Raw genomic sequence first — 24,604 nt, 5'->3', positions numbered from 1 at the left:
AGGGCCATTTCTTATTTCTTTTTCTTCTTCTTCTTTTTTAAACCCTTACCTTCCGTCTTGGAGTCAATACTGTGTATTCGCTCCGAGGCAGAAGAGTGGTAAGGGCTAGGCAATGGGGGTCAAGTGACTTGCCCAGGGTCACACAGCTGGGAAGTGTCTGAGGCCAAATTTGAACCTAGAACCTCCAGTCTCTAGGCCTGGTTCTCAATCCACTGAGCAACCCAGCTGCCCCCTCTTATTTCTTTTTTTAACATTTATTTTTTCGGGTGCCGCTGGGTGCCTCAGTGGGGAGTGCCAGGCCTGGAGCGGGGGAGGGGGACCCTGGGCTCGAATCTGGCCTCGGACCCTTCCTCTGTCGCAGCACAATAGGTCCTCGCGGCTTCTGGACCAGAGTCCGTGGTGTCCATCTTTCGTCAAAGCAGAAAACAGGCGTGAGGCCGGATGCCTGGGCCCAAGGGAGCCGGCGGGGAAGGGTCCTTCTCCGTGGGAGTCTGTGGGAACCCCCTTGTACTTGTGATGCAGGAGCCGGGTCTACAGGGGTTGGAGCGGGTGAGGACCCGAAGGGTTGAAGAGGGGCCGGGACACGGGTCCTGTGCAACAATCCAAGGGTCTCGGGGGCTGTAACTCCATCCTTCCCGTTCAGACTCTCAGGCCAGAACGTGAGGCGACAGCCTGAAGGCTCAGGGATGCTTGTGGTCACCAAGCCGAACCTGCCTTTTTTACAGAGGAGGAAACTGAGGCCTGAGGCCGGACAGGATCTTGATTTGGCCAGTCAGTTACATCCGTCCTTAACCTTCTTAATCAAAGCCAGAGAATCTAAGCTAGAGATAACTGGGACAGGACAAAGCCTTCGTTCCCTTGCCAAGAAGGAAGGGGAGGAGCGGACGGGAAAGGCACCCCGGTGCCTGAAGGGGGCTGAAGGTGGGCGGGGAAATGGAGGCGGGACTCAGACTGTTTCCCAGAATGCGTGCTGAAGTCTGGTCACAGGGGCGGTGCATTATGGGAGTGCTTCATCTGGCTGTCCATCTAGCCTTCTGTGGCCCTGCCCTAAAAGGAAGCTGGCAGAGTCACGTGAGCGAGATTCCGGGAGGAGTGCACATGCGTATTCCTGCTCTGGGCTCTGTCTCCTCAGTGCTAGGGAAGCTTGCAGGGTCCGTGAGAGAGGGAGGACAGGAATGCCCACCGGCGTGTCAGTCGTGGGGTGAGGATCGCAGTGCACAGGCGCAACACAGTTGGCTTCCCCTTCCCCCTCTTCACTATAGATTCCGGGGTGAGTCTGGGAAGGCGGGTTGGGGTGGGGAAAGCAAAGGGAAACACGTGGGTGGGTGTGGGTTGGGTTCCGTGTGTGCTGGGGGGGGCTTGGGAGGGTGCACACGCGTGCGAAGGGTGTTGTGCTCACCCTACCACGAGGGGCCGAGTTCCCCTCTCCTTCCCAGGAAGAACTGTATCCTTGAGCCTTTGTCCTCGCTCTACGGAACCCCCTCCGGGCTCCCCTGAAGACCCGACGTAGGACCAGGCTGTCCCGTGACCTCTCCCACCCCCGGTAATGTGGTGGCGTGACCTCTCCCCACCCAAGTCCCTCTCACTTCCTTCCAGCCGCCTCTTTCCCTTCTATGTGCCGGGCACAGTAGTAGGTGCTTCCTCCATAGCCCTGGGAAGTGGAGCTTTCTCTTGTTCAGTGGTTTTTCTGTCTCTTCTCACTCTTTATGACCCAGTTTAGGGTTTTCTTGCAAACATAATGAAGCATCCGGCCATTTCTTTCTCCAGCTAAAGGGGAAACTGAAGCAAATAGAGTTAAGTAATTTGCCCAGGGTCACAGAAGCCAGTAACTATATGAGGCTGCATTTGAACTCGGATCTCCCTAACTCTTGACCCTGCACTCAGTACCCTGTGCAGAAGGAGTGTGTGTTCTCCTTCCCTCTGTCTCCCCTGCCACCCTGCCCACATTTGTGCCCCATCTCAGAGCTTCCACCTTCCCCAACTCCTGGTACCCTCACACATGCCCAGATCTGTCTAGTCATTCCAAGCCTCCACCAGCCCTTCGGGCCTCCCTCTGTCCACTGATGGTCACAGTGACTGGATACCAGACTGTCCTCTCCTTTTCCTGCCTCCTACATCCCACATGCCCTTCCTTCCTCTCCTTCCTTCTCTCCCTTCGCGTCTGTCTCTCTGTCTCTCTGTCTTTCACTTTCTCTGTCTCTGTCTCTCTCTGTCTCTCTGTCTCTGTCTCTGTCTCTCTCTCTTTCTCTCTCCCCTCTCTTGTTACCACCTGTTGTGGCACTTTCCCCAGCCCTTCCCAATGACTGGTCGGCCATATTGGCACTGTCGCTCACATGGACACCCTTGACCACTGTCTCTCCTTGGGTGGCTTTGTGTCCATTTGCTCCTGCTCAGCCTCCATTTCTGAACCATCATCCCCTCCTACCCCCTCAGTGACTGGACCTGGCATCTCCTTCCTCCATCTTTTCAGTCCCTCGAGGTAAATCTCAGTCTTTTTTCATACTCTGCAGGCTGATGGTTCCACCCTTTGCTCTGCTCAGCTCCATCCTGTGCCACACTATGGAGCCCTGACTCTGGAGGTGGAGGTTCTGGGTTCACATCCTGGGACTCAGTTTCCTGCTCTGTAAAATCAGGGGTTGCCACTAGACATCTCAGAGGACCCTTTTCCCTCTCAGCCTCACAATCTCTTTATAAAATCCTCTTCTGAACTTCAGACAGTCATGTGGGCAGCTTTGGAATGCCGGTCAGTGCCTCCATCTCTTTCCCCTTCACCTTTATGCACTGGGCAGGTCTTGCCTTCTGTGTCCACCATCGGTCTCATTTCTGTCCCCTTCTTCCCCTACACACCTAATCCCTTACTCCTGTGCTTCAGGACCCTCATGGGCCTCCTTTTCCCAAGACTTTACCACCTCTGAGGCACACAACCAGCCAAAGGCTTTATGGCACTCTCCCACTCCAGAAAGTCAACTGATTCCCTGCTCCCTCCAGGAAGCATAAATCAGCTCAAGTGTTAGCAGCTAAAGCCCTTCCCAGTTGGACTCAAACCTCCCTTCCTCCACCTTTCCCTTCTTCCTCTCCAGATATAGGATGACCAGCCTTTGCACTTCAGCTCCTGCAGTCTCTGTGCATTTGCCCTGGCTGTGCCCTGTGCCTGGCATGCCCTCTCTGTCCTCCTGCCTCCGGGATCCTTAGAGTCTTTCAACACCAAGCAGAAGTGTTCCCTCATAACTGTTGCCTTAAATCTGTTTGGCACAGACCTGTGGCACATCTTGTCTCCCTCCTGGCCCCTGAGCTCCTTCCTTGTCTTTTGTCTTTGCTCTCCCTGTGCCCAGCATGGTGTCCGGCGTGGAGTAGGTGACCAAGAAATGCTTTTTGGTTCATGGATTAATTGTTGGTGGGTTTCATATGAGTTAGTCCATATTGCATGCTGTAGGGTACCTTGGGGTGCCATTTGTGCATGCGTGTGTAAGGGTGAAGTCTCAGGTATGTGACAGGATGATCTAGAAGGCCTCTTGGGTAGAAGGTGTTTTCTTGGCCTCTGCTTCTCACCTATTTTCCCACCACCTGATTGGTAGATGTGATTGGTAGTATCCTCTTAGAGAAAGCCTTTAATCTTCAAAGTCCTTGTGTTGAAGGAATTTGAACTCCCCCTGGCACAGGCCTGGCAGGAGAAATCCTATACCTTTCACTCTCTCTTCTCCTCCATTTCCTCCCTCCAAATTGATTAAATCACCATAAATTTCCAAACTGACTTGGGTATTTTATTTGGCTTATTCCTTGGTAACCAAATTAATTTACTTTAGGTCACAACCCTAAAATTGTCCTTACAATTATGAATTGATTTTGTGATTTTGTGTGCCTGATCTTTATAGGTACTTAGCATTCTTTTGTATTCTAAAAATAGGCACAGGTTAAGAACTTATGTCTTACTATAAATATGGGTTAAAGCACTTTTGTTTAGCAAGGAGTTTACAACTTTATCTTCCCCTAGGGCTTGCCCAAGTAGGGGTGGAGTAGAGTTCCCACATTCCCGGTCAAGTACCTTCACTGCCCAAATGGGGAATGGTCTTAACCAAACCTTATGAAGTAGGGTCTGAGAATTTTTAAGGTTCACAATGTCCAGCTTCTGATTTCCAATATTGTGATTGTGATTTCATGGTGGTCCTGCGATCTCCATCCTTTCTCTGGCCTCAGTGGCTCCTAGCAGAGTCCTCAGGAGCCCAGCCCTCAGAGAGAGGGTCAGTTAACAGCTGGGAATAAGAATCTGGTCCCCAGATCCCTAAGTAACATGATTATCATTTTTCAGGCCTCAGCTTTAGTGCAAGGAGAAGGTGGTGTAGGATTTCCCCCCAAGGAAAGGAGTACAACCCAGGAGAGTATCCCTGCTCTGCAACCTTTCATCCAGCTCCAGGGCAGTAGTGAAGCCAGTCCTTCTCGCAGCTGGGCAGAAAGGACATGAATGAAGTCAGAGTAATGAGAAAACACAAAGGATGGGCAAGCATTGGAGACGTGGTCTTGACACGTCAGGAGGAGGGTGAGAATTCCAGGGTCATCAGTGGGGGAATGGAATTTTCCCAGTGTGAGAGAACTTTTATCCCTTCCCTCTGGGGAGTGTAATGGCCAGAATGTAAGAGCTAAAAATAAAAGGGTTAAAAATAAACAAAAATCATTTACAATGAATTTTAGCAATTCATTCATAAAATGTAGGGAAAGTGAAGGTAGAGAAAGGAGAAAGAAGGTAGAGTATGGAATTAAATTAATGAGCTTTACTATTGCTTAAGCCCTGGCTTTACTTTGGCAAGGCTCCAGAAGCCCCAACTGGAGGGCCTGAGGGTCAATTAACAGAGGTTTTAGCCTAGAGGCCTCCTCCCAGGTGAGGGGCCCCTCCAGAGGCTAGTACCTCCTTCGAGGAAAGCCAGGGAATAGAGCCAGCCTTTTTCTCTCACCCACACATAGCACTAATTGAAAATGGGGGCATTCCACGGTCCTTAGCTGGAGCAGGTGCCAGGAAAGGTGAAACAAAGGGTTACTAGGGGCAATGGTGAGGGCTATTGGACCCTAGACAAAACACATGGTCATGGCTTTCTCCAGCTGGGATTGTGAGATCAGCCAGGGTTAGAGAATTTGGTAGAGGGGTGATCTGTCAAGGTGGATGCATATGGGCTTAGGGAGTGAGGATGCTTGTGAGAGCTTTGTCTAGGAGCCACAAAGCAAGGTTGGCCTAACCTAGGACATCTCCTTATCCCGCTGTGTTTCTCCAGATATAGCTCTTCCCAAAGTCAGCAAGATAGAGGAGAAGGAAGGAGGGACTTCTGGAGGCCTGGCTGCCAGGTTTCAGGTAAGATCCTGTTACTCTCTTTCTCCTTTGTCCTGTCTCCTTCCTTAGCCTCTCTTTCCTAACATTTCTTTCCTGTCTTCACTCAAATTGTGTTCACTCAAATTCATGTTGGGACCCAAGCCTCAGTAGATTGAGTAGCTCAGTGGATGTGAGGCAGGCCTAGAGATGGGAGGTCCTAGGTTCAAATGTTGCCTCAGATACTTCTCAGCCATGTGACCCTGGGTAATTCACTCAACCCCCATTGCCTCACCCTTCCCACTCTTCTACCTTGGAACCAATACACAGTATTGACTCCAAGATGGAAGGTAAGGGTTTAAAAAAGAATGAAATGGAAATGAGAAGGAATGAGAAAGAAAATGCTGGAAAAACAGAAATTATCCCTTGATGCTGTGTGGTGTTGCCATGATGAAATTTCATGCTTAGTTCATGATTATAGTATTGGGTGCTAGCATGCTTATAGTATTGGGGGCTAGCATGAAATGTTTAATAATAGGATGTCATGATTTGGCAGTTGCAGCTAGCTGAGGGGTTGACAATAGAGGGACTCTCTGCTTAGCTGCTGGAACTGTTATGCTGACTTGGGCAAGAGTTTACCCCTGGCCCCCAGAGGGAGGTTGTTCTGACCTCCTTCATTCCCCACGTCTTCTACTGTACATGAGGAATCTTCATGCAACTGTATCCTCATCAGGGGATTCAGTGGGAGTCAGTTTCATATTGCTTGTGAAGGATCATAGCTGGGCAGTATAATGGTCATAAAAGGTGCATTCCTAGGTGAGCCCAGAATATGCCTCTGTGACCATCCCAGGACATTCTCTGTCCTTTGTGTACTTTGTCACCATTAAATCCCAGAAGCCTTTTTTTTCCTTAAAAGACAAGTCTCACCCATTTCAGCTCAGAGAAATTCTACTCACCAGTAATCCAGAAACAAATTTCCATTCCCTCAAACAATCTTTTGTGCTCATTTGCCCTCTCTAAGGATTCCTTAAGTCCTATGAGTCTACATTATAGCAGTTATTCTTACATATTTTGGCAATAATTAATTTATCACAATTTAGTCACAAAACCTGAATAGGAATGTCAAATTCATTAGCTCTGTAGTAAATACAAAACATGGCTAGATCATATCTTGGTCTTAAGTTTAAGGACTTAAACCCACTTTTTCTTTAAACCTCTTATGATGGAAGGATAGATAAGGATGGAATGCAGTCTTCTTGAGGCTATACTGCTAAAAACGTGTCTTACTAAATTGATCTTTGGATTTTCTATATAGACTGAAATGACATGATATTTTGGGGGTTCATTGTTGGGAAAAACTCAGGAACTTATACACTGGCTCCTGAGTTCAGTATTAAGTGAGGCAGAGAGCATGTGGATAATGAAGAAATATTTTTAGAGGAGTTGTCCTGATTAAGCAGGAATGTGTTCCATTCAGGAATTTTTGACATTCAAGGATGTGGCTGTGGAGTTCACCTGGGAAGAGTGGAGACACCTGGATTCTGCCCAGAGGGCCCTGCACAGGAATGTGATGTTGGAGAACTATGAGAACCTGGTCTCTATAGGTAAGCAGAACAATGCCCTGTGAATCAGTGTCAGTATGTTGGAATTTTTGCAACCTCATTTGCTGTAGGCTAAGAAAAGGCTAAATAAATATGGTCTTATTAGATAAGAACACTTAAGGCCACATATCCTATAGGGAGAACCCTGTAATAATTAAAATTAAATTATGAGATTGCTAGTATCTTTATAATTTTATTAAATCATAGTAGTAGTAGTAGTAACGAGAGGGAAATGTAGGAAAGAGGTAGAAAGTTACTTAGCTTTCTAATCTATTGGTGACCATGATGTATTGAAGCTGAGCAATGACAAGAGTTCCTCCCGGTTCCACGCTCCAACCAGAAGACTCCAAAGACCTCTTAGTCTTCCATTTATAAGCTGTTTTCTCCACCCACTGGTTCTCACACATCACATCTCAGTAACCATCTATAATTTCTTAATTTGCCTGGGCCGCCTAGGGGGCCAATGCCTATACAATAAATTTCCTGTCTTGTTGGTTCCTTAATTTTCTTTCTCTGAGGTCTTGTGTATACCTGAATTACTCAGTGGTGTTCGACCTTCAGATCATTGAGTTATGCCATTTAAATAAAAGACAACAAAATGGAAAGAGAAATTCTTTTCCAACAATCCCAAATCCTTTATGGCCAGTAGGCAAAATGTTTCTGTTTTGTGTTTCTGGGAAAGAGGTCGTTGCCTCTTTGATTTGAGCTCCTCTGACTCCTTTCCACATGTGCCTTCTCTTCTCTGGAACCTCTGGTTACTGAGAAGGAGTCATCATCTTGGTAAGAGGAGAATCAGGATAGAGGAGTGTCACTGAGTAGAGAGGCACTTAGGGAAGAGAAAGCGCAGGAAGAGAGGGTGATTGACAGTGTTAAAGGCTGTTGAGGTTCTAGACGATGTTTGAAAAAAGCCATTGGAATTGGCTGTTGAGACATCATCAGTGAGTTTAGAGAGAGCACTTTCCATTGAATGATGAGTTTGGAATCCAGCCTGAAGTGGGTTAAGGAGAGAATGAGAGGGAAGGAGTTGGAGGCATGTGTTCTGGGGGGGCTCCTCCGGGAGGTTAGCCACAGAAGTGGAGAGGGAGGGGACAGCAGCATCAGAGACTGGTGGGTCTTCACAAATAAGGGAGATGTGGCAATGTAGACAGTGGAGAAGCAATGACTGAAGATAAGTGGACAGTGTGCAGCAGAACTGAGGACGTAATGGAATCTCTTGTGCACATGGAGCAGTCAGCTTTGTTCAGAAGAATGGCCCCCTCATTATATAAGACAGGTGAAGGGAGAAATTGTAAAGATTAAAATTTAGGAGGAACTGATGCAGGTAGATATTAGTTTCTCTCTGCAAGGAGTATTATATTTATATATATATATATTTATTTATAACCTCGGCCCAGGTGAGGTTAAAAGGCATTTTGGGAAGTGAGCAAGGACTTTTGGGGAATGGAGTCCAGGGTTCAAATCTCCATTTTTACATTACCTTGTGTGATCATTTGAAAAAAAAAATAATTTTTTTCCAAAGGATCATGAAAACATAATCAATTTAAGGATTACAATTATTCAAGGATAAGAGAATAAAAAGAACAAAATCAATAATAATTTCTGGACACATTGACAAAAGGCCAGTTACGGGGCAGTTCGCTTTGGCATGAAGGTATACATATAAATAAATGTTCAATCAACTACACCCAAAGTTCAATTGGATTTTTTTTGTGTGTGTAGCTTGTGATCTGGTTGCATCTTCATTATGTCTTATCCAACATTTCAGTTTCTGGATTCAGAGAGGTCGTATCTTTCTTTACGTAAAATTCTTCTTAAAAGAAATTTAAAGTTTGCAATTTAAAATAATAATATTTTTTACATTTCCCCAGTGTTGTGGGTGATTGAAAAATACAGGAACACTTAGGGATGCATTGCTGAGGTATGAGGTTTTTGAATCAATTGGCAAGAGAAATTAAAAAGATATCAGAAAAATCCAAATAAGAAAGAAAATTTTCTGGATGAAAATATAGACAATCAAAGTCTTATGTGTAAAAACTCCAAGTAAAAGAAAAATAAATCTATACCACCAAGAATGAGATCCATTTCGTCTTCATATCTGGCCATGATCCACTGTGAGTACAAGCAAATGAATTGAGCAAGGTAACATTTTTCATTGTTAAAGAACAGTAGTCCAAATATGTAGTTATCAAAATCCCCAAAATTCTCAATAGCGCAATTAATTACAATAGCAAACAAACACACTATCGTATTTCACATAAGTTGCTGTATGGCATTTTGTTTTAAAACCTATGAACCGATGGATATTTGTTACAAGTTTTTACAAACGTAGCAAATCTTTCAACCTTGGTATTTAAACATATTTTTAAACAAAGTAAAACTCATTGTGGATTTAGAACGTCATCAAGAAATCTAGATATTCTGGTGGAAGTTAAGTAGTGAGCTGAAAGGTGCTCCTTTTTTGGAGGCTTTTTAGGGATAGAAATGCCTTGAGATTAACTGTCCCAACTTCCATTCACATATGTAGAAATGCAGGAAGATTGGGGATTATAATTGTATTTCACTTCAGCTACTAGAATGGGTCATACACCTCGTGTTAGGGGCAGGCAAAAATGACCAGAGATTGTTAAAAAAAATTCCAAAATCCTTAAAATCAGTTGCGATATTTAGCACATTAAATTTTCCAAAGGTTGTTATAGCAAGTGTAACCAGTTCTGACGAAGTCCATCTATCCTCTATGTGACAATTTACAAAGTCAAAAATACTAAAGCTGTTTTTTCATATATGGGCTTAATTACAATGATATTTGTTCAATATTGTTATAGGGGAAAAGCAACAGAAATTAACAGTAGTTAAAACTCAGTACATTAAAATGATTCAGTGCACCAGAATAATATTGAATGCAGTAATATATGAATGTAAAATTACAAAGTTAAACTTTAAACAAAGCAATCAGTAAAATGCAATGGAATACAGAGATTTTTATAAACCATCAGAGTCCATTGAAATGCCTTAAAATATATAACCTCCAGTCTTTAAAGTTCCTTGTGTTTGTTATCCATTTAGATGCCTATTGTCGGAAGGCAAATTGAAAAGGGGTAAGCAATGGGTTCCAAGCGATCAGCTCAGGGCCACAGGGCCATGAAGTGTTTCAGACCCGATTCCAAGGAAAGACCTCCCGCCTCTAGGCCTGGCTCTCAGTCCACTGAGGCACTTAGCTGCCTCCCTAAAGTTAGCTAAAAGGTTGTACAGAGCTGATTCTTTTTTCTGACACGCCGCTGAAGTCAATTAAGGGATCAATGCAATTAAAATATATCCTTGTAAAAATAGCCATGCTTTTAAGTTCTCACTTGGAAAAAAAAAAAACTTTCTTCTTTCCCTTTTTTTCTCTCCTCTTATGATCCGCCATGTGGCCAATACCCCAGTTTTTTACCAGCTAGTCTTGGGTGATGAGTGATCTGCTCTAAGGCTAGGGTTTGTTGGGCCGGCATGTCACCAGGTGTTCTCGATCTGGATCAAACAGCAAATCGGTCTGGTGCGGAGACAGGAAAGCAGGGCCAGGAGCTGGAACAGTCAGAGGTGGTGGGCAGGGCCGGGACCAGGAAAGGGATATCAAACAGGTTCAGATTACAGGCAACAGTAGCTGGGCTGGAAGGGCTGTTACCAGGTGATTGATATTGATTCAAGAAAGTCCGAAGAGGAGGGCTGCCGGCAGGAGCTCGTGAAGTTGGTTTTCCAAAAAAGCATCTTGAAGAAATGTGGCTTAAAAAAGATTTTCTAGGCAGTAGCTATTAAAAGCTGAACTTAGTAGAGAAAAGAATCAGAAGATTGAGATATTTCATTTTCCTGAAGTAGTTGCCAAACTGTAAAGATTAAAATTTAGGGGGAACTGATGCAGGTAGAAATTAGTTTCTCTCTGCAAGGAGTATTATATTTTTAGAGGTTTATTGAAGATTAAAATATAAAGAAAATACAAGTAAGAAAGGCATGTGCTAGGTGGGCCGAGAGGCCCAATTCAATTTCACTCACATCATTAGAGACACGTCTGATCCGAAGCGGAAGTAGAAAAGAGGGCCAGTAGCCTTTACAACCAGGTTAAATACCCCATCTAGCTCTCGGCCCAGGTGTGGTTACAAGGCATCTGACCTTTGTGTGTTCTTGAATGGGCAGGAGAGAAAGACTGATCTAGGTAGGCACTGAACTGATTGAGGAAGGAGAGGGAGGGCCCAGAGGTCAATAGAGAAAGAGCTGCCAAAGCTTAGCCTGGATGGTAGTTTTGTATTGAATGAATTTCAGAGGAGGAGAAATTAGCAAGTGATGGAGGCAGAGTGAGATCTTTGAGTGGCACTTGGAAATGGAGAGGAAACCATCTCCTCCACCTTGACCAGTTAGGGCCTGAGTGAAAGTGCAGCCAGGATTTCATTCACGTCTTTTACCTGTTTTTAATTTATTTTTTAATTTGATTTATCTAAATTTGTTCGTGGTTGGTTCAGATCTCCCACTAGTATAGTTTTATTGTCGATTTCCTCCTTCAATTCTCCTAGTTTCTCCATTAGAAATTTGGGTGCTATACCATTTGGTGCATACATGTTGATTAGTGATATTTCCTCATCTATACGCCATTTTATCAGGATGTATTTACCTTCCCTATCCCTTTTAATCAGGTCTATTTTTGCTTTGGCTTTGTCAGATATCATGATTGCAACTCGTGCCTTCTTTCTGTCAGTTGAGGCTGTGAATCTTTTTTTTTTTAAATTTTAAACATTATTTTATTTGGTCATTTCCAACTATTATTCATTGGATACAAAAATCATTTTCTTTTTTCCCCTCCCCCCCCCCCCCCACCTCTCCCATAGCTGACTCTTGATTCCACTGGGTATCACATGTGTTCTTGACTCAAACCCATTTCCATGTTGGTATTTGCATTAGAGTGTTCATTTAGAGTCTCCTCAGTCATATCCTCTCCACCCCTGTAGTCAAACAGTTGCTTTTCTTCGGTGTTTTTACTCCCACAGTTTATCCTCTGCTTGTGGATAGTGTTTTTTAGATCCCTGCAGATTGTTCAGGGACACTGCATTGTCTCTAATGGAGAAGTCCATTACCTTCAATTGTACCACAGTGTATCAGTCTCTGTGTATAATGATTTCCTGGTTCTGCTCCTTTCTCTCTGCATCACTTCCTGGAGGTTGTTCCAGACTCCATGGAATTCCTTCACTTTATTATTCCTTTTAACACAATAGTATTTCATCACCAACATATACCACAATTTGTTCAGCCATTCCTCAGTTGAAGGGCATCCCTTCATTTTCCAATTTTTGGCCACCACAAAGAGCGCAGCTATGAATGTTCTTGTACAAGTCTTTTTCCTTATTATCTCTTTAGGGTACAAACCCGGCAGTGCTATGGCTGGATCAAAGGGCATACAGTCTTTTATCGCCCTTTGGGTATAGTTCCAAATTGGCCTCCAGAATCGATGGATCAATTCAAAACTCCACCAGCAATGAATTAGTGTCCCTACCTTCCCTATCCCTTTTAATCAGGTCTATTTTTGCTTTGGGTTTGTCAGATATCATGATTGTAACTCCTGCCTTTTTTCTATCAGTTGAGGCTGTGAATCTTAAAATTTCTCAGACCTGTGAATCTTAAAAATTCCCAGACTCTACCTTAGAACATTTGGTTAGGACTATTCCCCATTTTAAAACAATGAAGGGACTTTGGTCAGGAATGTATGTAGGAACTCTAACATTACTCCACCCATACTTAGGCATAATTTAGGGGAAGATAAAGTTGTAAACTCCTGATTGAACAATGAAAAGTCCTCAACCCATACTTAAAGTGAAGAACCTTTCAGCTAGGTTTATTTTTAAATGTAATACAAAAGGGTGCTAAGTACCTATGCAGATCAAATTAATCAAGGCAACTTGCAAAGAATAAGATTAGTCTACTCAGGTGTGAATTTACTCAAAAGTTTCAGTCTACTCACGTATGAATTAAGAATGGTCATTCCTTTGGAAAATGTCTACTGTGATTGGTAGATGTTGAAATTTAGGGGAGGTGACATAGGAGAAAATTTTCTTTAAAAGGAAGGAGTTGGAGGGCTCTGGAGTTTAATTCAGCTTTGGTAGCTGAGTTGGAGCTGGGACTAGTTGGAGTAGCTGGGTCTCTGAACACTAGAGTTTTGCTTGGAAGGATCTTGTGGTGAGTGATAAAAGATTGACTAGTCTCTCTTAATGCTCAGGCCTAGGCCATGTTGGCCTTGGCCCTTCATACTATATTTCTCTTATACTCTCCTTTTTCTTAATTCCTTTATTTGTATTAATTAAAATCTCCATAAAACCCAGCTGACTTGGGTATTTCATATTTTGGGAATTTTTCCCATGGCGATCACTTTATTTTTTAATATAAAACCAAGACATTAAAATTTATCTTTGCAGTTTTGCCAATTCAGTCTTTAAACCATATTTTCACAGTCACAGTTTAAGAAAACCACTCTTTTGTCTTTAACAAGGCCCAATAGGTCTTACTCTTACCTTTAATTTTGACCTTGCGAGTATCTACCTGCCTCATGTGTGTTTCCTAAAGACAACATATGGATGGGTTTTGTATTCTAATCCATTCTGCTATTTGTCTATGTTTTATGGGTGAATTCATCCCATTCACGTTCAATGTTATCATTGTCATTTGTGAATTCCCCAGAATTTTGGTATCCTCCCCTAATTCTGACCTTTCTTCTTTTGCTGTTACCTTTTAAACCAGTGGATTACTTTAAATCAGTCCCCCTAGTCCCCTCCCTTGTTGTGCTTCCCTTTCTAGCCCCTCCCTTTTTCTTCCCTTCCCCTCCCCCCTCTCCTTCCCTCAGTTTTTGTGTTCCCTCCCCCCTACCCCCCTTAGTTTTCCCTTCTCCCTTACCCTGTTGGATAAGATAGAATTCAAGATGCCAATGTATCTAGATGCTCTTCGCTCTCAGAGTTGATTTCACTGAGCGTAAGGTTTAAGTAATACCATTTAGCTTTCTTTTCCTCTCCTTCTTATAAGAGAATTCTTCCCCTCCCCTTACCATATGTATCTTTCTGTGACGATTGTTCTGTTTAATTTATTTCTATATCTTCAAGTATATCTTAATACCATCATTGATTCCCACTCCCTTTTTCTTTATTTTTGTTTTTTTCCCCTCCAAATCATGTTAGTGCCCTAGTCTTTCCCTATGAGTGCCTCTTCTGATTACTCTATTTATGCTTACAATTTTTGAAAGTTATACATACATTTCCCCCAATTGTTAGTGCATATAATTTGATCTAATTATGGCTCTTATAGAAGAGAGTTTGAATAAAAGGAAGGGGGGAGCACTTTTCTCCTTTTCCCATTCTTTCATATTACTTTTTCATGTTTCTCTTGCTCTTTGTGTTTGAATGTCATTCTTTCCACTGAATTCTGGTCTTTTCTTTACAAATACTGGGAAATCTTCTATTTTGTCGAATGGCCATGCTATCCCCTGGAAGTATCAAGTCAGTTTTGATGGGTAGCTGAATCTTTGCTGAAGACCCAGTTCTCTTGCCTTACTGAATATTGTGTTCCAGAGTTTGCGATTTTGTAGCATAGCTGCTGCTAGTTCTTGTGTGATACTTATTGGAGCTCCTTTGTATCTGAAGTTTGTTATTTTTTCCTAGCTTTTTGTAAGATTTTCTCCTTAGCTTGGAAGCTCTTGAATTTGGCAATTACATTCATGGGGGTTGTCTTTTGGGGATTTAGTATAGAGGGTGTTCTATGAATTCTTTCGATTTCTATTTTGCTTTCTCATTTGAGAACATCAGAGCAGTTGTCTTCGATGATTTCTTGTAGTATGGCATCAAAGTTTTTGTTAATCTCTGGTTTTTCAGGTAGAACAATAATTCTCAAATTGTCTCTCCTCTGTTTTCCTGGTCTGTCACCTTGTCAGTGAGATATTTTATGTTTTCTTCTAATTCATTAATTTTTTGACTTTGCTTTATTAATTCTTGCTGTTTTGCAAGATCATTGTCTTCCAGTTGCTTAATTCTGTTCTTTAAGGACTGGTTTTCCTTTTCAGTATGGTCTGCTCTTCTGTTTAAGGCTTCCAGCTGTACTTTAACATTGTATTAGAAACACTAGCAGTAGCAATTAGAAAAGAAAAAGAAATTGAAGGTGTTGAAATTGGCAAGGAGAAGATCAAGTTATTCCTCTTGCAGATGATATGATGGTCTACTTAAAGAATCCAAGAGAATCAACCATAAAAGAAGCTAGTCAAAATAATCAACAACTTTAGCAAAGTATACAAAATAAACCCACATAAGTCATCAGCATTTGTATATATTTCCAACACATCTCAGTAGCAAGAATAGAAAGAGAGATCCCATTCAAAATCACCATAGAAAAAATAAAATACTTAGGAATCTATCTCCCGCCATATGAACACAACTACAAAACACTCTCCACACAACTAAAACTAGACCCGAGCAATTGGAAAAACATTAACTGCTCATGGGTAGGATGAGCCAATATAATAAAGATAACCATCCTACCCAAACTTATATATTTAGTGCCATACCTATTGAACTTCCAAAAAACTTTTTTTTTTACTGATTTAGAAAAAACCATAACACATTTCATTTGGAAGAACAAAGGATCAAGGATATCCAGGGAAATAATGAAAAAAATACAAAGGAAAGTCACCTTGCAGTCCCAGATCTCAACCTATATTATAAAGCAGCAGTCATCAAAACAATTTGGAACTGGCTAAGAGACAGAAAGGAGGATCAATGGAATAGACTTGGAGTAAGTGAACTCAGAAAGCCAGTGTATGTCAAACCCAAAGACCCCAGGTTCTGGGACAAAATCCCACTATTTGACGAAAACTGGAAGAGACAGTATGGGAGAGAGTAGGTTTGAATCAACAACTAACACCCTACACCAAGAAAAACTCAGAATGGGAGAATGAGTTGAATATAAAGAAGGAAACTATAAGTAAATTAGGTGAACACAGAATAGAATACATGTCAGATCTTTGGGAAGAAAAAGACTTTAAAACCAAACAAGACCTAGAAAGAGTCATGAAATATAAAATAAATAATTTTGATTACATCAAATTAAAAAGGTTTTATACAACCAAAACCAATGTAACCAAAATTAGAAGGGAACCAACAAATTGGGAAACAATTTTTATAACAAAAACCTCTGACAAAGGTCTAATTACTCAGATTTATAAAGAGCTAAATCAATTGTACAAAAAATCAAGCCATTCTCCAATTGATAAATGGCAGGTGTAAGAATTAAAATAGCTGGAGGCCATAAACTGTAGTGATTAAAATAGTGGAAGACTTAAATTGTTGTAGATAAAAGAGTGGATGAGTAAATTGTGACTGCAAAAAATATGGTTTCAAGACAGTGTCTTGTTTTAAATCAATATATAAGGTCGTCGCCAGGGGAAAATTCCCAGTTATTCAATATACCCAAGTCAGCTGGGTTTTATAGAGATTTTAATTAATACAAATGAGGAATTAAGAAAGAGAGAGAGAGAGAGAGAGAGAAAGGAAATAATGAGAAAAGGATAGGCCAGCCATGGGCAGCCCTGGCCAGCCCAGGGCAGCCCTGGCCAGCCCAGGGCAGTCCTGGCCAACCCAGGCCTAAGCCTTAAGAGAAAGATCAGTCAGTCTTTTATCACTCACCACAAGATTTGTCCAAGCAAGGAGTCAGACGGACAGAGTCTCCTCAGAGGGAGTTCCAGTCAGAGTCAGCCTCCCTCAGACTGTCTTCAAGAGACTGTCCTCAAGAGACTGTTCCAAGAGACTGTTCATCAACAGACTGTTTTACTTATCAGTTTCTCTTCTCCTTTTAAAGGGAATTTTCTCTTATGTCTTCCCTAAGTTCTCACATCTACCAATCAGAGTAGAGGTATTTCAAAGGACAGACCATTCTTAGTTCATACCTACGAAGACTAATCTTTTGAGTAATTCACACCTGAGTAGACTAGAATCTCTGAGTAAGTTCTCACCTCTTTGCTCCTTGTAAGTTCACAAGTTGCCTGACCTTTATAGGTACTTAGCACCCTTTTGTATTAGTCCTAAAAATAGGCATGGCTTAAGAACTTTTTGTCTTACTATAACAATGGGTTTAAGTACTTTCATTGTCCAGCAAAGAGTTTACAACTTTATCTTCCCCTAAGGCATGCTTAAGTATGGTGAAGTAGAGTTCTCACATTCCTGATATTAGTTACTTCATTGTTTAATGTGGGGAATGGTCTTAACCCAACCTTATGAAGTAGGGTCTGAGAATTTTTAAGGTTCATACAAGGGACATGAATATACAATTTTCAGCCAAAGAAATCAAAGCTATTAATAAGCACATGAAAAAGTGTTCTAAACCTCTCATAATCAAAGAGATGCAAATCAAAACAACTCTGAGGTATCACCTCACACCTAGTGGATTGGCTAACATGACAGCTATGGAAAGTAATGAATGCTGGAGGGGATGTGGCAAAGTCGGACATTAATTCATTGATGGTGGAGTTGTGAACTGATCCAACCATTCTGGAGGGCAATTTGGAACTATGCCCAAAGGGCGATAAAAGACGGTCTGCCCTTTGACCCAGCAATAGCACTGCTGGGCTTGTACCCCAAAGAGATAATAAGGAAAAAGACTTGTAGAAGAACATTCATAGCTGCGTTGTTTGTGGTGGCAAAAAATAGAAAATGAGGGGATGCCCTTCAAGTGGGGAATGTCTGGACAAATTGTGGTATATAATGCTGATGGAATACTATTGTGCTCAAAGGAATAATGAACTGGAGGAATTCCATGGAGAATGGAATGACCTCCAGGAATTGATGCAGAGTGAGAGGAGCAGAGCCAGGAGAACATTGTACACAGAGACTGATACACTGTGGTACATTTGAAAGTAAAGGACTTCTCCATTAGTCTCAATGCAATGTCCCTGAACAACCCGAAGGGATCAAGGAGAAAAAAACACTACCCTCAAGCAGAGGACAAACAGTGGCAGTAAAAACACCAAGGAAAGGCAGCAGCTTGACTACAGGGGTGGACAGAATGTGATGGGGAAAAGACTCTAAAATTAACACCCTAGTGCAAAAGGCAATAACATGGAAATGAGTGCTGATCGAGGACACATGTGACACCCAGAGGAATCATTCATCGCCAATGGGAAGGGTGGTGAGGGGGGGGTGGAAAAGAAAAATGATCTTTATTTCTAATGAATAATGTTTGAAATGACTAAATAAAATAAGGTTTAAATATTTTTAAAAAGGAAGAAGAAGAAGAAAGGGCAGCCAGGGCTTGACTGGGTATATTTGGGATGAGAGGTTTTCCCTCTCATTTTGGTTGAAGCAGGAGAACTGCATGTGGAGCCTGGGGCTCAGAGTGCTAAGGAGACAGTAAATGGAAAGAAAAGAAAAGATCTTTTTAAACTGGCTTTTGAAATGCACAGAAATACAGAACCAGAAAGCATTGCTGACCAGCAGGATAGCCTTTAATGCTACATGTGGATTTATTGTTTTAGTTTGTATTTATTTTGTTTGGAATATTTTAATTGGTCGGGAAATGTGTATTGTCCTGATTATGACAGACCTTTGGATGGCTAGCCTTTGTGTACATGGAATTTTGACCAATTTTGCCTTGGATTACAACATAGAGTCCCTCTACGTTTTCTTACTTGCCTGATTTTTCATTTCTTCTTGACTGATCATTTGTAGCCTGCAGACTGAGAGTTCTGGACTTTGCATATGATGCCAGGTTTGTGACATACTGATTGATTTTACCAAATGTTTTTATCTTCCTCTTTTTCATTAAAATTTCTTTTTTTTTGATGAGGAATTACTATCTGATAGGGAGAAACGGTTAGAATATTGAGAAACAGAGGTGTTCTGAGAACAGAAGAAATGGATAAAAATTTTATTTTTAACTTTTGAATTCTCAGATAGCTCTTTGAACTCAGCTCTTCATTCTCTCCGTGTTGCAGGGATTCCCGTTTCCAAACTAGATTTGCTCTTCCTGTTGAAGAGAGAAGATGTACAGAATGAAGAGGGAGAAGCTGGGACAGGAGCTTGTATAGGTGAGTCGTCGAAAAGCAGCTGCTCCTTCCGCATTAAATTTTCTTCCCCTCCTTGTAAATTAATGGTCTTGATGGGATCAGTCCTGGGTCTGGGCAATCAGTCAGTAGCATTGATTAAGCATTTCCTATGGTCTGATCCTGAGGATAAAAGAGGGGTGTGGATCCAAGTCCCCTCAATAATTTACTTCCCAGAAAGAGAATGGAAGAGGCAGGCCATGCTGTCAGGAACCTCAATATCTAGAAAAAAAACATAGAAATGGTTTGAGAAGCAGTAGCAGATCATGAACCACACACTCTTAGGTAATCTTGGGAAAAGACAGTGTTTTGGAATGGAAATCCATTTAGTTCAATAGGAAATAAGGGAATGGAAGCATGAGGACATTAACAGATTAAATAAGAGTAGAATTAGGGAGTGAATAATCAAAATAAAATTAACAATGAAAAAACTAATAGCTGTCTTTTACTCAGCCTACTCTGTGCCAGGCATTTTCTAAATCTTATGTGATCCTTATATAAACCTGAGGAGGTCAGGGATATTATGATGTTCATTTTACAGATGAAGAAGCTGAAGCTGACTTGTCCAGGGTCACAGTACTAGGCAGGTTCTGAGGTGGGATTAGAACTCAGGTCTTCCTGACCTTGCTTGGTGTTCTGTCCACTGAACCGCTAGCTGTATTCTCATTTTTAAGTAGAAAACTGAGCGTGCTCATACATATATGATAGAGAAAACAGGAGGTGAATTGTTGAAGTTCTTTTACTGAGGGATGGAAATTCATTCTTTGTTTTTAGCTCCCCAACCAATCAACAAAATGAATTGATTGTTAATATATTTAAAGGTGCAATTTTTTATTGGCTCATTACAAGTAATGTATTGAATGATAAATTTACATGAAGGTTACTTGTGCATTATATTTTTCCTTTTTTAAAAGTGTTAATGAATAAGCAGCTAGGTGGCTCAGTGGATCAAGAGGCCGACCTTAGAGATAGCTGATTCTGTGTTAATATCTGATATTCGACCCTTCTTAAATGTGGGAATTCATTTAACCCCAATTGCCTGGCCCTTAATGCTCTTCTGTCTTGGAACTGACACTTAATATTGATTTTAAGTCAGAAGGTAAAGGGCTTTAAAAAATGTTTAGCTCTAAAACAACGTTTTTAAGTATAGAATTTCTTCAAACATAACCTTCTCCTTTCTTCCACTGGTAACTGGTTATTCTCTCATTGGAACTCTAGTGAATGGCTAAACAGTGTTGTCCATTAGTGCCTTTGAGAAGCTTCTAGATAGAAGAATAATACCATGAGCAGAGGATGAGTTCTGATCAGAAAACTAGCTTAGCATGGCAATTAGGGGCAATTCAAGGTCTTTTTTGGAGAACAGTTGTGGTGGTCCATAATGGTGTCATATTGGCCTCACTGTGCATGGCTATCCATCAGGGTTTTCAAAGAGACTGCTACAAGAATGCAAATCCATGGAACATCTTGGTCTAGTGATTTCAGCTTTCATGAGTTGTTATTCCAAGATATCCCAGATATGAAAAAGCTAATCTAGTATAGTCTTAGCCATTCAGTGAAAGCCTGTGGCTTTTTGCCTATGTTATAGTGAAATTACGACTCTGGTCCTTATAATTTAATAAAGTTTATTAGAATTACTTGGATAAGTAAAAGATGAGAAATATATAGAAAGATAGAATAAAATCGTCTAATGTAGATCTCCTGTGGATTTTTACAGTGTGATATTCAGCAGCATCTTCCTTGGCTAGACACCAGAAACTGAGAAAAAGAGCATAGAGAGAGGAGAGAGAGAGAATTAGTTAGTTTGAATTGCTCTGACTCAGGCTGAGCCAAGCAGTAGAAAAAGAGCCTAGGCCTGAGCCTAATGGAGAGCGAGTCAGTCTTTATCACTCACCACAAGATTGTCTCCAAGCTGGGTTCTTCCACTCTGAACTGAAATTACTCTCCAAATTGAATTCAGTTGCAAACTGAAGTCAAATTTTTTCATGTCTTCTTACCCCTTCCTTTTAAAGAAATTTTCTCTTTTATGTCACCTCCCCTAAAAATTCACATCTACCAATTACAGTAGACGCTTTTCCCCAGGACTGCCCATTCTTAGTTTTCACCAACTTTGGTTTTCACCTCCTCTGGTTAGACTAAATCTTCTGAGTACTTCACACCTCTTTGTTACGCTTGCCTTTTGTAAGTTGCTTGACCTTTTAGGTACTAATTTAACCTTTACAAGTACTTAACACTGTTTTGTATTAGATCTAAAATAGACCTAGCTTAATGTTCTAGCTTTACTATAAGGTATGAGTTGGGGACTTTTATTGTTCAATCAGGAGTTTACAACTTTATCTTCCCCTCAGGGAAGTCTGTCTTCCCTGTCTGAGTAGGGTGGAATAATTTTAAAAGTTCCCAATACATTCCTGATCAAGGATCTCCATTGTTATAATAGGGGAATAGCTTAACCAAATCTTCTAAAGTAGAGTCTGAGTAAATTTAAGATTCCTAAGATATTTGTAGAAACCTGGCCCAAGGAAGTCCAGTGTCTGAATTTGCCATACAGCTGCTTCCTCAATCCCCAAAACAAGTCCTCTGTCTTGTCCTAGATCCTTATCAATCCCACAGGGATTGTTGGTCTCCTTGACTTGTGCTTCTTTGCACTGTACAGTAGCTCCTTAGTAATCCCTTCTTCTGGAATCAGATACAAATATTAATTAAAGTCACATAATACTTCACACTCAATGGCAGGTTTTCATAGTCTAAATCTTTTGGGTATACATTAGTATCAGGGCTAATAGGTATTGCAAACATCTTTCAAAATCAAAAACATTAATACTGATTCCATATACTCAAGTAAAAAAAAATAAGAAAAAATCAAATTTCCCTTTGGAAATCTAGAGAAAAGTAAATAAAAAAACAACCAGAAACTCGTCTTGCACATGCCATGTGACAATGGGTTAGCCAAACAGAGGCATAATACAAGAATTTCTCCCTCAAAAGTGAGCTCAATTTCTTCTCTAACTTGGCCATGATCCACAGTGTGTGTACATACTTTTTTCACAAGGTAATACTTGTGATAAACAGTAGTAAAACAGCTAATACAAATTCTAAAAAGTACCGCAATTCCCAAAATTATGAGTCCATTTGATTATAGTAGCAAATAAACCAGTATCCTGCAGCCATGAGACTCTACAGCAGCTTGTGGGACATTTAAAATCCTTTCAAGCTCATGGATGTTTGTCAAAATTTCTCCAGATCTGTTTACATAAGAATAACAAAATTGATTAATAAAGGCACATGTACCTCCTGATGCAATTGTAACCATGTCAAGGGCCAGCTGATGTTGTAGAACTGTGTTTGCTAAGGAGTCAGTCTCTTCTTGTAGGAAAGAGATGGCCTCCACTGTTTGAGAGAAGGCTTGAGCTGTGTCTTGAGCCAATCTTTCAACCTCAGCTGAGATGTTTCTAACAGAGTCTATTACTGCCATCATTCCAAAGATTGGCAGGAGTGGGCAGAAAAACCTCTGTACTGTTGATGAGGATGCTGCTGAATTTGACCTTGGCCTCTTGGGTCTAGAATGCCACCAAGACCCCAGATTTCTGGCCATGGACTTGTCTACCTGACCAATATAGTGATTGTGCACTGATACAGGTGGAATAACATAAGCCCAACCACAGGTACCCTACCACCCCGGGGGAAGAGTAGAATAAGCTGAAGAATTAGAAACCTAAAACTGTCCGGGGCTCGCCAAACCCCATGGAAATCCTCCACTGGGATGAGACCATAACAGTCATAAAAGACATGTACTTATGTGTCCCGTCCATCGCGTTTCTAAGCTTTGCTCTAGCACACATGAATGTGGAGGTAGGAATGGAATGGTGAGGTTGCACTTCACTTTGTCACCCATATACTTACTGGTATGTAACGGGCCCATGTCTCTTGTCACACACTAGTCAAAGGTAGGGAAATGATCAGTCAGAGGTAATGGTGGTTCTAGATATCTAAAAAAACACTTCTGAAGACCAATTTAAATCAACTGTTATTTTCAGGTCCTTAAATTCATCAAAGGTTACTGATACAGGTTGTAACCTTTTTGATGGAGTCCATCCATCATCATCTATGTAACAGTTAACAAAGCAAAAAGGAGCAAAAGGCTGTTTTAGTAATATGTGACCTTCCTATGGTGCAGGCTGTGGTCACGTCTGGTTCCTATGGACTGGAATTGTTTCCCATGACAAAACAGAGTTCTGATGGATCCAGTGGCAGACCCAGCATCCATCGGAACCAATGGCTTTGCCATGGAAAAGAGTTTGTCCGACTTGTCTATGGACTTTTATAATGGCATTGACCCTAGTCTAGTCATAGGAAGAAGATACATATAAGGACAATGTAACAACACATAGCTATTAATCAAAACATATTAACTGAAAGTAACATTAGATTAATATGTAAACTTAAGAGCAAAATTAAAGCTAAAGAAAAAGCAGCAAATGCACTATATGTGATAGGGTGTCACTCAGTGTCATGTTAGTTTTAAAATGGTTGAAAACCTTAAACTGTAACAGTTAAAAGAGTGATGATGTAAACTGTAGTGAGTTAAAATGGTGGAACATATAAATTGTGATAGATATAAGAGAGGGTGAGTAAATTTGACTGCAGAAAAATATGTTTCACTACAGTGTCTTGGTTTTTAAATCAAATAGAAGGTGGTTGCCAGGGAAATATTCCCAATTATTCAAATACCCAAGTCAACTGGGTTTTTATAGAGATTTTAATTAATTCAAATGTAGAATTAAAGAAAAGAGAAAAAGAGAGAAAAAGGAAATAAGTATGAAGGGCCTTAAGCCAACATGGCCTAGACCTGAGTCTTAAGAGAGAGAGAGATATCAGTCAGTCAGTCTTTTAACACTCACCACAAGGTCTGTCTAATTTACAGTCTGTCTGATTTACAGTCAGTAGAGAGTACCCATTTTGTACATGCAAGGAATGTATCCAAGAGACCTTTTCTCTGATTTAGGTAGCTGTTGCAGTGGTTAACAGTACTTTATTTACACCTTGTCTTCTGGTTGTAGAGCTGTATTTAAGATTGCATTACAGATTTCTTCACTGTGGAGAGGAGAACAGTGAGATCTGAACAGGTTTCAAATTCACCTCCAGACTCCTTGAGGTCCCTTCCCCTCCCGAGTATCATCATACATCTTGGTTCCTTTGGCCATACCTCTCGCTATCACTTTACTCATTCTGACCATTTCTCTGTGGTGCTCCACAAAAATTACAGATTCCTTGAGAAGTATTATGAACTGAGTTATAATTTATGCATTATAATCACTGAACCTATTGGAGGGTCTATTATTATTATTATTGTTATTATTATTATTTCTCCACCTTCTGTTTCTCATTCTACAACTCATAGCTACATGACCTTGTTTCCCACAAAAAGAACATGGCATTGGTTGCTTCATGGATTCTTTTATGACCTCTGTTTGTCTTTCAGCTCTTTCTTTTATTTGTTTTTATAATTCATATTTTTTCTTCCTTAATTTCACCTCTTATTCAGTTTTTTCCTTTCAAAATCTCTCCAGTTCCTCTTTTTCAGCTTTCTCTCTATTTCATCTTTCACAGCCCTCAAAGACATATGCT

At 41.1% G+C, this 24,604-nt stretch overlaps 2 protein-coding genes across 4 annotated transcripts in view; one reads left to right on the top strand and one right to left on the bottom strand.

Moving 5' to 3' along the window:
- Positions 1 to 24,604, bottom strand: part of LOC130453528 (zinc finger protein 260-like) — a 498,148-nt gene that overhangs the window by 151,913 nt on the left and 321,631 nt on the right. The window lies entirely within an intron of this gene.
- LOC130456860 (zinc finger protein OZF-like) overlaps positions 1,086 to 24,604 on the top strand; it is a 36,808-nt gene continuing 13,289 nt past the window's right edge. The window contains exons 1-5 of one of the 3 annotated variants that reach the window (XM_056814460.1): positions 1,133 to 1,270; positions 4,307 to 4,534; positions 5,262 to 5,338; positions 6,771 to 6,897; positions 18,875 to 18,967. In XM_056814460.1, coding sequence (XP_056670438.1) covers positions 4,456 to 4,534; positions 5,262 to 5,338; positions 6,771 to 6,897; positions 18,875 to 18,967 — 376 coding nt within the window. In that variant the 5' untranslated portion in view covers positions 1,133 to 1,270; positions 4,307 to 4,455. Of the gene's footprint in view, positions 1,271 to 4,306; positions 4,535 to 5,261; positions 5,339 to 6,770; positions 6,898 to 18,874; positions 18,968 to 24,604 lie in introns of all 3 variants that reach the window. The other 2 variants (XM_056814459.1, XM_056814458.1) reach the window with 2 other exon arrangements.

This window comes from Monodelphis domestica, chromosome 2, assembly GCF_027887165.1.
Source record: "Monodelphis domestica isolate mMonDom1 chromosome 2, mMonDom1.pri, whole genome shotgun sequence".
NCBI lineage: Eukaryota > Metazoa > Chordata > Mammalia > Didelphimorphia > Didelphidae > Monodelphis > Monodelphis domestica.
Note: the sequence above shows the minus strand (reverse complement) of the source record. Positions and strands in the feature narration are given on the sequence as shown.